General features: G+C 45.1%; 1 protein-coding gene across 1 annotated transcript in view; it reads right to left on the reverse strand.

Moving 5' to 3' along the window:
• Nucleotides 1–876: 876 nt before the first annotated feature.
• The window catches only part of LOC148512131 (transmembrane protein 132B-like), a 322,515-nt gene continuing 308,105 nt past the window's right edge, over nucleotides 877–15,286 (reverse strand). Inside the window, exon 4 of the mRNA XM_088482156.1 lies at nucleotides 877–940. Coding sequence (XP_088338282.1) covers nucleotides 877–940 — 64 coding nt within the window. The remainder of the gene's footprint in view (nucleotides 941–15,286) is intronic.

The raw sequence follows: 15,286 nt of genomic DNA on the forward strand, positions 1-15,286 counted from the left end.
TCCAGATCCAAAACCAAAACACGAAAACAAAACACGGAGATGAGGTTTTGGCAAAACCAAACCAGATCCAAAACCAGGGTAGATCCAGATCCAAAACCAAAACACGGGGGTCGGCGCACATCTCTACTTATAACCAATGCAGGGAATGGCACTGATCATACCATTTGAACTAGGGGTGTGCACCAGCCACTTTTCGTGTTTTGGTTTTGGATCTGGATCTTTCTTCGTGTTTTGGATCTGGATTGGTTTTGCCAAAACCACCCTTCCGTGTTTTGGGTTCTGGGTTTTGTGTTTTGGATCTGTTTTTTTTTTTAAAAGCATAAAAACAGCTAAAGTCACAGAATTTGTGGGTTTTTCTAATCCTATGCTATTATTAACCTCAATAACATTAATTTCCACTCATTTCCAGTCTATTCTGAACACCTCACAATATTGTTTTTAGTCCAACAGGTTGCACCGAGGTAGCTGGATGACTATGCTAAGCGACACAAGTGGGTGGAACAAACACGTGGCCCATCTAGGAGTGACACTGCAGTGGCAGACAGGATGGCAGTTTGAAAAACTAGGCCCCAAACAGTACATAATGCAAGAGAAAAAAGAGGTGCAAGATGGAATTGTCCTTGGCCCCTTCCACCCACCCTTATGTTGTATAAACAGGACATGCACACTTTAACAAAGCAATCATTTCAGCGCCACGGTATGCCACACAACTGTGGCTGAAATGATTGGTTCGTTTGGGCCCCCACAAAACAAGCTGGCAATTAATCTGTCCCTGCACAAACCGGCTCTACGGAGGCAAGATGTCGTCCTCATCCTCCTCATCCACCGATTCCTCACCCTCTTCAGTGTTGTGTACATCCTCATCCTCACAGAGTATTAACTCGTCCCCACTGGAATCCACCACCACAGGTCCCTCTGTACGTTCTGGAGGCTGGTCTCCCTGGAAGAGTTGATAATTCATTTTTATGAACATCATCTTCTCCACATTTTGTGGAAGCAACCTCCTACGCCTTTCGCTGACAAGGTTCCCGGCTGCACTAAACACTCTTTAAGAGTACACACTGGAGGGGGGGCAACTCAGGTAAAATAGAGCTAGTTTGTACAGGGGCCTCCAAATTGCATCTTTTTCCTGCCAGTACAGGTATGGACTGTCTGACATGCCTACTTGGATGCTGTCACCGATGTAATCCTCCACCATTCTGTCAATGGTGACAGTATCATATGTAGTGACAGTAGACATGTCATAAATTGTTGCCAGGTCCTTCAGTCAGGACCAGATGTCCAAACTTTTCCTGCCTGCCCTGCATCACCGCCAGCGGGTTGCTTAGGATACCTAAGTTTTTTCCTGGCAGCCCCAGTTGCGGGAGAAAATGAAGAAGGAGCTGTTGACGTGTCACGTTCCGCTTCAGCTGACAGTGTGTTCACCAGCAGGTCTTTGCACCTCTGCAGGCTTGTGTCGGCCGGAAAGAGAGACACCACATAGGCTTTAAACCTAGGATCGAGCACAGTGGCCAAAATGTAGTGGTCTGATTTCAACAGATTGACCACCCTGGAATCCTGGCAAAGCGAATGAAGGGCTTCATCCACAAGTCCCACATGCCGAGCGGAATCGCTCCGTCTTAGCTCCTCCTTCACTTTCTCCAGCTGCTTCTGCAAAAGCCTGATGAGGGGAATGACCTGACTCAAGCTGGCAGTGTCTGAACTGACTTCACGTGTGGCAAGTTCGAAGGGCTGGAGAACCTTGCACAACACGGAAATCACTCTCCACTGTGCTTGAGTCAGGTGCATACCCCCTCCTTTGCCTATGTCATAGGTGGATGTATAGGCTTGAATGGCCTTTTGCTGCTCCTCCATCCTCTGAAGCATATAGAGGGTTGAGTTCCACCGTGTCACAACCTCTTGCTTCAGGTGATGGCAGGGCAGGTTCAAGAGTGTTTGCTGGCGCTCCAGTCTTCGGCACGCAGTCGCTGAATGGCGAAAGTGGCCAGAAATTTTTCGGGCCACCTAAAGTGTCTCCTGCACGCCCCTGTCGCTTTTCAGAAAATTCTGCACCACCAAGTTTATTGTGTGAGCAAAATATGGGACGTGCTGGAATTTGCCCAAATGTAATGCCCGCACAATATTGGTGGCGTTGTCAGATATCACAAATCCCCAGGAGAGTCTAAGTGGGGTAAGCCACTGGGCGATGATTTCCCTCAGTTTCCCTCTAAGAGGTTGTCGGCGGTGTGCCTCTTACTGAAACCAGTGATACACAGCGTAGCCTGCCTTGGAACGAGCTGGTGTTTCTGAGATGCTGCTACTGGTGACGCTGCTGCTGTTGCTGCCTAAGGTGATACATCTACCCAGTGGGCTGTCACAGTCATATAGTCCTTAGTCTGCCCTGTTCCACTTGTCCACATGTCCGTGGTTAAGTGGACATTGGGTACAACGGCATTTTTCAGGATACTGAGGACACTTTTTCTGACGTTTCTGTACAGTCTCGGTATTGCCTGCCTAGTGAAGTGGAACCTAGACGGGATTTGGAACTGGGGACACACTACCTCCATCAATTGTCTAAATCCCACTGCACTAATGGCGGATACCGGATGCACGTCTAACACCAACATAGCAGTCAAGGCCTCAGTTATACGTTTTGCTTCAGGATGACTGCTGTCGTACTTCATCCTCCTCACTAAGGACTGTTGGAGGGTCAATTGTTTAGTAAAAGTAGTGGTGCTCCTACTTCCTCTCTGGGATGATGAACGAGTCCCAGCAGCAGCAACAGCAGCAGCGGCAGCAGGAGGCGTAGCAATGCAGGATCCTCCGGAGGAATCCCGGAAAGGAGAGTCAGTCATGCCAGTGACATGGTCTGCAGGACTACTTCCGATCCTGACTAAGGAGGAAATTGACGAGGAGGGAGTTGATGGTGTGGTTTGCAGGCGCTTGGATACAACAAGACAACAGGATTTAGGTGTCCCTGGACTGCTTACGGTCTTAGCCAAAGTTTCTGAACTTGACAGTAACTTATTATGAACGCGCTGCAGGTGCCGTATAAGGGAGGATGTTCCTAGGTGGTTAACGTCCCTACCCCTACTTATTTCACCTTTACATATGGTACATATGGCAAGACAGTTGTTGTCCGGATTTGGATAGAAATATTGCCAGACCAAAGAGGTGGAATGTTTGGTCTTCTGCCCAGGCATGACCGTGATGGGCTTTTTCATCCCACGGACAACAACTGTCTCCCCCGGAGCCTGATTTAAACAAACCACATCACCATCAGAATCCTCCTCGCCAACTTCCTCCTCAGCGCCAGCTACACCAGTATCCTCATCCTGTTGTACTTCAACAGTGACATCTTCAATTTGCATATCAGCAAGTGGACAGTGGGTGCTCCTTTCAGCATTTGCAGGGGGCGTGCAAATGGTGGAAAGAGCCACCTCTTCCCATCCAGTGCTGGGAAGGTCAGGCATCGCAACCGCCACCACACTTGGACTCTCCTTGGGGATTTGTGATGTCTTCTTAGAACGCACAGTTCTTTGCTGTGCTTTTGCCAGCTTAACTCATTTGATTTTTTTAGCAGGAGGAGTGCTTCCATCGTCATGTGAAGCTGAACCACTAGTCATGAACATACTAGTATGACACACACTAGTCATAGGGAAAGACCTTAGCCGTTCCTTGCCACTCCGTGTCATAAATGGCATATTGGCAAGTTTACGTTTCTCTTCAGATGATTTAAATGTTTTTTTTAAGGTCATTTTCCTGAACTTTGTCATTTGGGATTGTATGTGGCCTCTACTATGACATTGGGCATCGGCCTTGGCAGACGACGTTGATGGCATGTTATCGTCTATGTCATGACTAGTGGCAGCAGCTTCAGCACTAGGAGGAAGTGGTTCTTGATCTTTCCCTATTTTATTTTTATCGGAGAAAGTTTGGTCCTCCATTTATGTTATATCGATTTGATATATACGTGCGGCTAAGGCGCACACAAACACAGAAAATATTTTTTTATTTTTGCTGGAAAGTAGTGCACTTTGTGGGTTACACCACCCTTTAAGAAATGAGCCAGCCGGCTCTTTACTTATTGGACACAGGCGCACGCTTGGTACTGCTCCTTTGTTGATACACGTGCAGCCTACTGCGCACACAATTCACAAATGCAGAAAATATTTTTTTATTTGGTTTGGAGTGTACTTTGGGGGTTACAGCACCCTTTAACGGTCAAGCCAGCCGGCCCTTTACTTATGACACAGGCGCACGCTTGGCACTACTTTGTTGATGCACGTGCGGCTACTGCGCACACAATTCACAAACACAGAAAATATTTTTTTATTTGGTTTGGAGTGTACTTTGGGGGTTACAGCACCCTTTAACGGTCAAGCCAGCCGGCCCTTTACTTAGGACACAGGCGCACGCTTGGCACTACTTTGTTGATGCACGTGCGGCTACTGCGCACACAAGTCACAAACACAGAAAATATTTTTTTATTTGGTTTGGAGTGTACTTTGGGGGTTACAGCACCCTTTAACGGTCAAGCCAGCCGGCCCTTTACTTATGACATAGGTGCACGCTTGGCACTACTTTGTTGATGCACGTGCGGCTACTGCGCACACAATTCACAAACACAGAAAATATTTTTTTATTTGGTTTGGAGTGTACTTTGGGGGTTACAGCACCCTTTAATGGTCAAGCCAGCCGGCCCTTTACTTATGACACAGGCGCACGCTTGGCACTACTTTGTTGATGCATGTGCGGCTACTGCGCACACAATTCACAAACACAGAAAATATTTTTTTATTTGGTTTGGAGTGTACTTTGGGGGTTACAGCACCCTTTAACGGTCAAGCCAGCCGGCCCTTTACTTATGACACAGGCGCACGCTTGGCACTACTTTGTTGATGCACGTGCGGCTACTGCGCACACAATTCACAAACACACAAAATATTTTTTTATTTGGTTTGGAGTGTACTTTGGGGGTTACAGCACCCTTTAACGGTCAAGCCAGTCGATGATGCACGTTGATGCACGTGCGGCTACTGCGCACACAATTCACAAACACAGAAAAAATATATATTTTTTTAGCACTTGGGGGGAGCACCCCTGATGAACAGAGCACCCCCTGGACAACACTACAGCACCCCGTTAGGACTGGGACACTGCACAGGACTTTGGAGTGGACACAGCCCCTACGGACAACTGACTGCACAACACAGTCCAGCCAGCCCCTATGGACTTTGAAGTAGTGGACACAGCCCCTATGGACAACAGCAGCACAGCACAACACAGGCAGCCCCTGTGGACTTTGAAGTAGTGGACACAGCCCCTATGGACAACAGCAGCACAGCACAGCACAACACTACTCTGCACTACACTACACAGCCCAGCCAGCCCTAACTCCCACCTTCCCTCTTCACTGTCCACAGCCGAGTGAGAAAATGGCGCCGACGCGGGTACCTTATATAGGATCCAAAACCCGCGAGACCCGGAAGGCGGGATGATGACGTTTTGCCTCGATTTCAGATCCGAGTCAGGCGGGAAAAGTCGAGCCTGACTCGGATCGGCCTCGGATCGGGGGGGCTCGGATTTCAGAAATCCGAACCCGCTCAACCCCTAATTTGAACCTATATATCCTTGATCCCCCCCACCCCAGTATATACTAGCAACATAATGGAGGTAAGGCACAATCAGGTAGATTTCCAGACTCTTCGGGGAGTCAGGGAGATAGCTACTATTTCAGGGTGTCTCCCTGACAATCAGGGAGAGTTGGCAAGTATGCATTGATGTGAGGTATAAACTGTACAGTAGTTATAAACCTAGCACTCTCTGTATATCGCCTGTTTTTTCCTATTGGGAAAACACAGCCAGTTTTCCATTTAGAACTGCTTTGTGACTTGATGGTAACATTCATATTGTCTTGATTAAGCTCATATTATCTCTTTATTAATAAAAACAATATGTTTACCTGGTTGGAAAACCAACAAGGGATTTAACTAAGGATGCAGTGAAATGCATAATTAGTACCAATAGTGCTCTTCTTACCAAGCTCAAAAACAGCATCCTGGTTGATTTTCAGCAGAGGCCAGAGCAAATATTTTTGTCGCTGACTAAACTTAAGTCATGGTCACGTGTTTTTAGAAATGTTGAGAGGCATGAAAAAGAGAATTATCCGAATAGTGGAACACTGTCCCTAATACTGTGTGTAACCTTAAGCTTTCCTGAGCTTCAGACTTGAATCACAATTTTTAGGATCCCTTTCTGTTATGTTATATGTACATATAAAATTACTATACTGGAAATAGTAGTACCATTGACATTGCTTTTCTCAACCATCGCTTCCTACTTTCACTTACAGCTATGTCTGTTTGTCAGTACTCAGCTGCCCCCAGGACTTATGCAGGGATTTTTATCGGCAAGAGTTACAGGTTATAAGACCGAGAAAACCAGTGGGATAAAACATTATCAAAATTCTGATACAGAGGAGAAGGCCACTCTTAGGTCAGGTTTAACAATAGTCAAGGACCGTTGCAAGCACCAAATCAGTATTTAATAATAAGTTCTGGTTCAAGCTAAGGTCAGCAACAATTAGGCAAAGACTATACCAAAACATTTTCTAGCAGAATAGTGAGAATTCAAAACCAAGGACAGGGAAGGCAGATCCTAGGCAAAATCATGAAGTGTAGAAACAAGTGGCATAAGTAACAGCATACCAAGGAAGATAATAGAAACTTTAATTCGCACTATACAGTATGGATTGGATTTATATTGGTGAATAATGCTAATGATGTTTGAGCAGGTCCATATAGAGAGTGGGCCCGAAAATTACTCACAATCAACCATATAGACTGTTCAGCCACCTAGCCCAGAACCCTGGATACACTCTAAAGTATTTATTGGTGTTTACTTTACACTATATAATAATACATTTAAGAAGTCAGTTTGGCTCCATCCTGGGAAGCCCACAAAATCTAGAGCTAAGGTTGACTAAACTTGCTGCAAGCATAACATTTATTGTACAAATTTAATATAAAGTAACTTTACATTAGATAGTAATAACAAATATACATTTAGGTTTTTTTTATTATTTTCCATTATCGTTATACTTAAAATCCAAGAAAAGGGGCTATTTCCCATTAAATTTTTTAAGAAAAGTTGTGCGTTAATATTTAATATATTTAATACACATGACATCCCGGGAGCAGGCGTATTATATTACATCGCCTGGACTGATATTAAAATTTGGGTTAGGTATGATTGGTCAACAGTTATCATGTTGACATTCATCATCAGGGCCGCCATCAGGGGGGGACTGCTGGCACTGGAGTCCCGGGCCCGGACACGTAGGGGGCCCGCCCGCTCCTACCCACCTGCCACGCGCTCAGGGCTGCCATCAGGAGGGGAACTGCTGGGACTGCTATCAAGGGGGAATGCTCACCATCCGCTCGCCTGTGCACTCTAGCTGCTGCTGCTGCCGTTGCCCGCTGCGATACCCAGCCTGCCACAAGGGTGAGTGAAGTAGACAGATTCCCTTTCAGGTTGGATAATGATGACCCGGCGACCGGCGCGCGTGACGTCATGACGTCGCGGCACTGATAGAGAGAGACTGGAGTGGACAGAGGAACCGCGGCTTGTGTGGAGGACTGAAGAGCAACAAGAAGAACAAGGTAAGTGTGGGACTGGCTTCCTGGGGTTGGGCTGGGACTCACTGGCTGTGGCTCACTATCTGGGGCTTGGCTGAGTCTCACTGTCCTGGCTGGGTCTCATACTATCTGGGGCTTGGCTGGGTCTCACTGTTCTGGCTGGGGCTCACTGTCTGTGGCTGGGCTGGGGCTCACTGTCCTGGCTGGGGCTTGGCTGATTCTCACTGTCCTGGCTGGGGCTCACTATCTGGGGCTGGGCTGGGGCTCACTATCTGGGGCTGGGCTGGGGCTCACTGTCCTGGCTGGGGCTTGGCTGATTCTCACTGTCCTGGCTGGGGCTCACTATCTGGGGCTCGGCTGGGGCTCGCTGTCCTGGCTGGGGCTCACTATCTGGGGCTTGGCTGAGTCTCACTGTTCTGGCTGGGGCTCACTGTCTGTGGCTGGGCTGGGGCTCACTGTCCTGGCTGGGGCTCACTATCTGGGGCTTGGCTGAGTCTCACTGTCCTGGCTGGGGCTCGCTATCTGGGGCTGGGCTGGGGCTCACTGTCAGGCGGCTGGGATGGGTCTCACTGTCCTGGCTGGGGCTCACTATCTGGGGCTCACTAGATGGGGCTGGGCTGGGTCTCACTGTCTGGGGCTGGAGACAAGTATTGGACAGCAAGGCTGGGCTGGAGAGACCGAAGGGGACCAGATGTGTTCAAATTGAAAAGTTAGCCAAATACAGACACCATTATCAATGGCAGATACAGTATAATTACTATATTAATACCCCATTTTAAATGCTAATACTACATAATTGCTGCTGTTTTAAAGGGGGAGGCTGGGGGCCCTGCCTATTTTGTCAGTCCCGGGCCCCACCATTTCTGATGGCAGCCCTGTTCATCATGTCTACATGGATGATAGGTCGACATGATGAACTGCAGACAAATGGCTACTGGTGGTCTAGTGGTGTCTTACCTTGCACCAGCGGCTGCAGCTGCTCCCGTGTCTTCTTCTGGGTCCCTGCAATCACATGAGGATCAGTTCCGGCAGTGATGTCTCAGTAGCGCAATTACGGTGAGTGCTTCCTAATCCCTAACCCTCCCCCTAGTGACTAACCCCAACCTTTCCCCCTCTCCCCAGCAGCCTATCTCTAATCTCCCCTCACAGCCTAACCCTAATCTTCCCAGTAACTCCGAAACCTTAACAGTCAGCATCCTCATACTGTCCACATTTCTCATGGTGACACTTTAGATTTTGACAATGTTAACATGGTGCTTGTCGACAATTTAACCATCCATACATTCTAATGTGTTCATTGTGGTGTAGATATTATGACTGTTGACATTATCACTGTCGACTTTCTGATCAGATTCCCAAAATTTGGGTAGAAGCCCAATGCTAATCTATCCTCCAAAAGACTACTCTTACCTTTATAAAACGGGATGACCCTGACAGTTGACAAAGATGATTGACAAGGGGCTGATTCAGCAAGGATCACAACTGTGATTACGCATGCAATCAGACGATTGTTACGTTCTGCTCATACTTATGCATCGCTGTGCGCATGCGTGAACTAGCCACTGTGATCGGGACTGCGGTCGCAGAGACTATGCAGACCCATCGCAGAGTGATTGACAGGAAGTGCCGTTTGTAGGAGATGACAGGGGGGTGGTTGGCTAAACGCAGGCGTGCCAGTGCATTCGAACGCCGTTGCATGGACATGCATAATTTAGGCACTACGATGCCATACGCAGCTCGAGTACTCATAGCGTGCAATGAGGATAGCAATTCCTGAGTAAGGTCAGAGCTTGTGCAAGTGTGCGTGAGGCTGCGATGGTACTCGATGTTACCGATGGTTTTGCAGTCTTGCTAAACATTACGGATGTGTGTAAGGTAAGGTGGGCGTCCTTATGTAGTGCTGCAACGGCATAGCGATCGCAATGGATTAGCATATCTTCGCAGACAGACTGTGTGCGTGATCGCAGTTGCGATCCGTAGTGAATCAGGTCCAAGGTCAGGTGCCTGCATCAGTTATTAGTCCTAAAAGTAATATGACTTCTATGTTGGATGTTGGATCATGACATCTAATGATGTCCTAAAATAGACATTGTTTTGCTGCTTGTGTACTTTCTGTAGCAAACAAAAAGGGTTTCATTAATCAAAATAATTTGAGGACAGAAGGCCTTGGGACATGTAAATATCATCTTTAACAATGTTTGTTTTCTTTTGTTTTATTTGAAATAAAAAAAAAGAACATTTCTGAGTTGGTCGCTTGTAGATATTTTTGCGTCTGCTATTAATTTAATCAAATCATTTTCACAAATGTTAAACTGTTAAAAGAAAATGAATGAGTTAGCTTGATTTTAATGATAATCTATTATGCAGTTATAATCTCTCAAAGGGAATGCTGTCTACCAGTGTCTCGCTGTCATACATTATTCCTCTACTCTGCATTTCTAAAGCTGAAAGGTCTTGCATAGTGCATGAGTCTACATCTTTATTTTGTACTATAAAATGCACAGTATAGTAACGTGATCACCAACACGATCCCTCTAATGTCACTCTAAAATGCATCTGTAATTTTAACATAAGTAGATATTACAAGCCTTGCTGGATTATAGAGAATGAAAAGTACACTTATATCTAGTATGCCTCCAGAGGCAGAATATTCTATTTGATTTCTGGGACTTCATTAGTGATTCTTGTAGACAAGAGACAGTCCCTTCAAGTTCTGCTTAAATGATGTCTCAAAATCTTTCCTTTAATGAACATCATACATCTTGAAGGAATTCATAGTACATGCTCTCTCAATTTAGTCTCATTATTTTTTTGTAGACTATATTTTGGTATTTTTTTCTTTTTGGTTATGGGAATGGAATGGGTGTAAGGTGCATCCTTGCATGGAGCTTACTCAGTGGCACGGGGGTTGTAGGCCGCATCGGGTGACACCATGCGAGGGGGTGGCACCAAAATAGCAGAGCCAATCGGATCACTCCCAGCAACCCCCATGGCGCGTGCATCATTCTGCACATGTGCAGAAGGATGCCATAGGGACTTCTTGGTCATAAACCCGGAATTCCCTCTATCGCAACAGACAGCTCTTACCAGGAGAGTTGTCCTTTGCGCATTTCTAGGTACATAACAGCGATATTATCACCGGTATGTACCTGATAATTGGTGGAATGTATGGCATCGCGGAGCCGATGCTTAATACATCCCGTCCTTAATTTTTATAACTGTTGCTGGTTCATTATTGTAATTTATTTATAATGTAAATAAATACATGTTTTTCAGCAGTAGTCCATGTGTACTTATACATACTGTTATATAAAGAGGTCAGATTTGGATTGACCTCTTTGTCCGACCAGCTCCATTTTTAAAATGAAGTTTTAGTGGCAAGGCCTCCACAAGTTACTTGCTCTGGGACCCGACACAAATGAGGACATTGTACCAATTTTTCAAAAAAAATTGTCAGATCGTATTGGGCAACTTTCATTTATATTCTGAGAAAAGAAGCTCTTCTGACATTCAGTTCAACCTTCTCTACAAAATATCAGAAAAGTCCTATTAATTTGGGTTGTTCATTTCTGCAACAGCTCTGCACTGTCAGTTTAATTCTTTTCCACTTGCAGCAGAATAGAAGTTTAGAAGAGTAACTTGCTGCGTGAAGTGGACAGTAACATTGGCTTAGTGCCAATTATATTTTTAAACCTCTGTGAGCTATAAGGATTTAATAATTGAGCACAGTCACTGTCATTGCTTTCTCTGGCCTGTTTGAGAAGCTACTATACTGATTTGACACTGAAAGTTGTAGGGTCTGGTTACCTAAGTGGATATATAGCTATTCTTTTAAAACCACAACAAAAGCACTCTCTTATGACACCATGTGGCTATATTTGTGCAATTTCATCCAATTTAATGAGGGAGACAATGAATTTGCAAACCAAGAGGGGGGTGAGTGTGAGGGTGAAAAAGTCTGAGCTGCTCAGTAGGAGGAGTAAAGTCATTAGTTGCAAGAGTAGATTTGCCTCTAGTAGCTTCACCTTACTCTTCCTGATTTCCCCAATACCTCTTCGCAGACCTACTCACACAAAGTCGACTTTTTAGTGATGACCTCTAGGTCCTGGCACACTAGACAGCTGCCTAATGGCAGCACCAGGCCTGTATGTGGAGAGTACATTTACAGGGATGTTTTCCATACCTGTACCACATATCAGTGGAGACTGTCCCCAGATCAGGACAATCTTTTGGTGGGGGGTTTGAGGTACTTGTCAAAATAGCTGATCACAGATGTGGCCATGCCCATCAAGAAATGTGACCACATCCACTTTGTAGAGTGCTACAGATACCCCCAATCGGATTCTAGAGCTATGCATTCCCTGCTCTGTGGGAGAGAGAGCAAAAAGATTTTTTTCCCCTTTTAAAATTATTTCAATCCTCGCCAGCACTAATGTTCAAGAGATCAGATCACATCCCTGTATTTACAAATTGGACACATTTTGCATCTTAATGTTGCACTCATTTCTAGGTGCACTTTAACCAATGTAAGAAAAGGTTTCAAATACACAAAAGTACATGTAATAAAAGTGTCCCAATTTACCCTAACACTCATTTTTAATATAAGATGTAAATGATAAGTAGCATTTTAAAAGAAAAAGAAAGTTTAAAGCTGCCCCATTGCAACCAACATTTAATTTTGAATGCCAGAAGAGGGCCCAGAGGGGAGATGCAGAAGGTCACTTTGGAGGAGGGGGGGAAATTCATCACGGAATTCGGGAGGGTTGCCTACTCCTTCAGGAAATTCTGGAAGAGTAGACAAGTTTGAATTGCACTAACACCTAAACGCCTTAAAAATGAAAGATAATAATAATAATAAAAAATTAATTGTGGAGTCTGGTGAAAAACAGCTGTATTGAACAGTTGTCCTTAGTTCTTGCCTCACTGGGTGCCAAATTACCACTTAAGGGGGTCAATCCAATTAGGTGAGAATTGCAAGTAGCAAGTTTGTTTCTTGAAACTCGCAGACTTCACAATAATGCGTACCTATTCGCTGTACTCACAGCAGAGGGGTGCGAATTGACTGCCAAATGAGATGCGAGAGAAGTGCATAAGAAAGTGGGTAGACCATCCTGACCCCCTTTCCCCAAATTTAAAATTTTGTTAGCAGGACCGAATAGAAGGCTGTTTGTGGGCATTAGGAAGGTACTGCAGGTTTTAAAATGGTGTCAAATGGCTGATTTGTGCTTTTTTTAAAAAACAATACCAAAAAATTATAAAAAGCAAACCTTTTTCGTTTACTCTCAAACTAATTAAAAGAAATATGCAAAAAAAGTAAGGAAAAAAAGGTTATTTTGGGGTACTTTGAGGGCACCTTGAAAAATTGTAAAAAAATGTATTAAAAAAAACAATGATTTTCAATTAAAAAAATATTGTAATTAAATTTGGGGTGCCTAAACTAATGAAAAAGCAAATTTTGGGGTAATTTGAGGGCATTTTTTTACCCCAAAAAATGACATTTACTTATTGGACAAATTAAGCTAATTGGAAACTTCCAATTTCCTAATTAGTCATTAGGGGTGGTGTCCAAAGGCTTCAGCACAGTGTCCCGACTTTTTAACCTTCAAATAAAGATTTTCCTTTCCATCTCTCACCCTCAGGGACTTGCGAATGGAAAAATGCAAATTCAGTCTCGCTGGTTCAGTGTGAGTTGCTGATTGGATTGCAAAATTAATTCGCTGTGCGAATTCGAAGAGAAAATAGCAACTTGCACCTCGCAAATCGCACCTAATTGTATTGACCCCAAGGACTTCTTCATGGGTAGGATAGGGATGAACATTGAAGGTTTAACCATCTATGGTCTCCATCAATGGTGCCATTGGTGTTTAGCATCATGGCATAAAACCATTGGTGGGAAACTATTATTATTATTATTATCATCCTTTATTTATAAAGCACCATAAGGGATCCACAGCACCTTACAAGGCACATAGGGCTCTATTTACTACAATCCACATTTAAAATCCGGTTGTAGTGTGATATTTTAGGAAATATCATGGGGATTTATCAAAAATCCCTTGCAGGGACAGAGCTTGCTATAAAGCTCTGTCCCTGTGAATCCAGTCTGCAAATAATACAGGGAGACTGTGTCTGCGTATGCACCTGCCAGATATCACAACCTCCCATGACCGCCCCGCTCAGATTATACTTAACTTCAGTGATCGGTGCTCCAGTGATGTCCTCTGGAGCTCCGGTAAGCTGGTCTCCAATCCTGCACTGTGATGATGGTTAGCTTTTCTATGCAGCATCTGACCAGGGTCACAGTGCTTTCCCCACTGTGTCTGCGCATGCGCCCGCCATCAGATACCGCAACCTCTCGCGACCCCCCCCCCAACCCCGCCCTGCTCAGATTACACTTAACTCCGGTGATCGGTGCTCTGGTGATGTCATCTGGGGCTCTGGTCAGCTGGTCTCCCATCCTGCACTGTGAGCCTGGTAAGCTGTTCTATGCAGCAGCTGACCAAGGTCACAGTGCAGGGCTGGGAGACCAGCTGACTGAAGCCCAAGAGGACATCACCAGAGCACTGATTACCAGTCCCTGGGTGCAGGTAAGTGTTTTTTGTTTTTTAACTATTCTTGTTTTGCAGTGATCAGCTTGTGGTCTATTTAGATCACACAGTTGATCACTGGGGCAGGCTCCTAGCTTTGCACTTCCTGATAGAGCAGAGCAGGAATCGGTGAAACAGGGGAAACCCTGGATAACGTCATCTCCAGGTGGCGTTATTATCACAGGGCTTCCCCCTGTACTTTTTCACAATTTATTTTAGTAAATCTCAGGCAGATCACATTTCCCATCACAAATGTGGGTAATGCGATCTGATAACTAAAAATATGTGATAATTAGGGGTTGGAGTTGAATTTCACGAATTCTACTCCAATTGCCCTATAGTAAATTTCTGTGAAATTAAACTAATTTGAAAAGGGTGTGAAAACACCCTTTTTCACTTTATTAAAGTACAAATAATGTTAAAAAATTGAGCCCATATACAGAAACAGTATGAACAAAACAAGAACAAAGTCAGTTAATGTACAGGACATTGCAGGACATGGATATGGTTTATAAATAGCAGTCCTAAAACCCAAGGAATAGGAGCCGTTGCAGGCAGTGGGAAGGAGATGATGGTATGAGTGAGTTAATGCAAAGCACACGAGGGAAGAGGGTCCTGAGTGTGAAAGCTTGGTTTATAAAGGAATTCTAAACCGTAGATGATTTCACCCAGTGGATGATATCCCTGTTCTTTGACATGCCAGGCAGCAGGCCAATCAGGAGAGGGGTGGGGTTTTACGGGTCGTGACATGTCAGGCAGCAGGCCAATCAGGGGCAAATCAGCTGTCTCCACGAAGGCTTTCAGAGCGGTGACACTAGTGCGCCTGCACCTGCTTTTGTAGAAATATATGGGCCTATTCATCATCGAAGGTTGCATGGCCTCCGATGATGAAGTATTGAACTCGCAGCGGGGTAAATGTGACACCGGAGCAATTCATCATTGCTCAGGTGAGGGAACAGCTGCTCCGAAAAGCAGATGTCCCCATGGTTAGTATCGCAGCTACGAGTACTTCTGTAGCTGCGTTACTTACCTGCTCCCAATTGTCCAGGTTTTGCATGCGTGACCTTATGTGCAAAACCG

This window comes from Taudactylus pleione, unplaced genomic scaffold, assembly GCF_031769625.1.
Source record: "Taudactylus pleione unplaced genomic scaffold, aTauple2 ptg000282l, whole genome shotgun sequence".
NCBI lineage: Eukaryota > Metazoa > Chordata > Amphibia > Anura > Myobatrachidae > Taudactylus > Taudactylus pleione.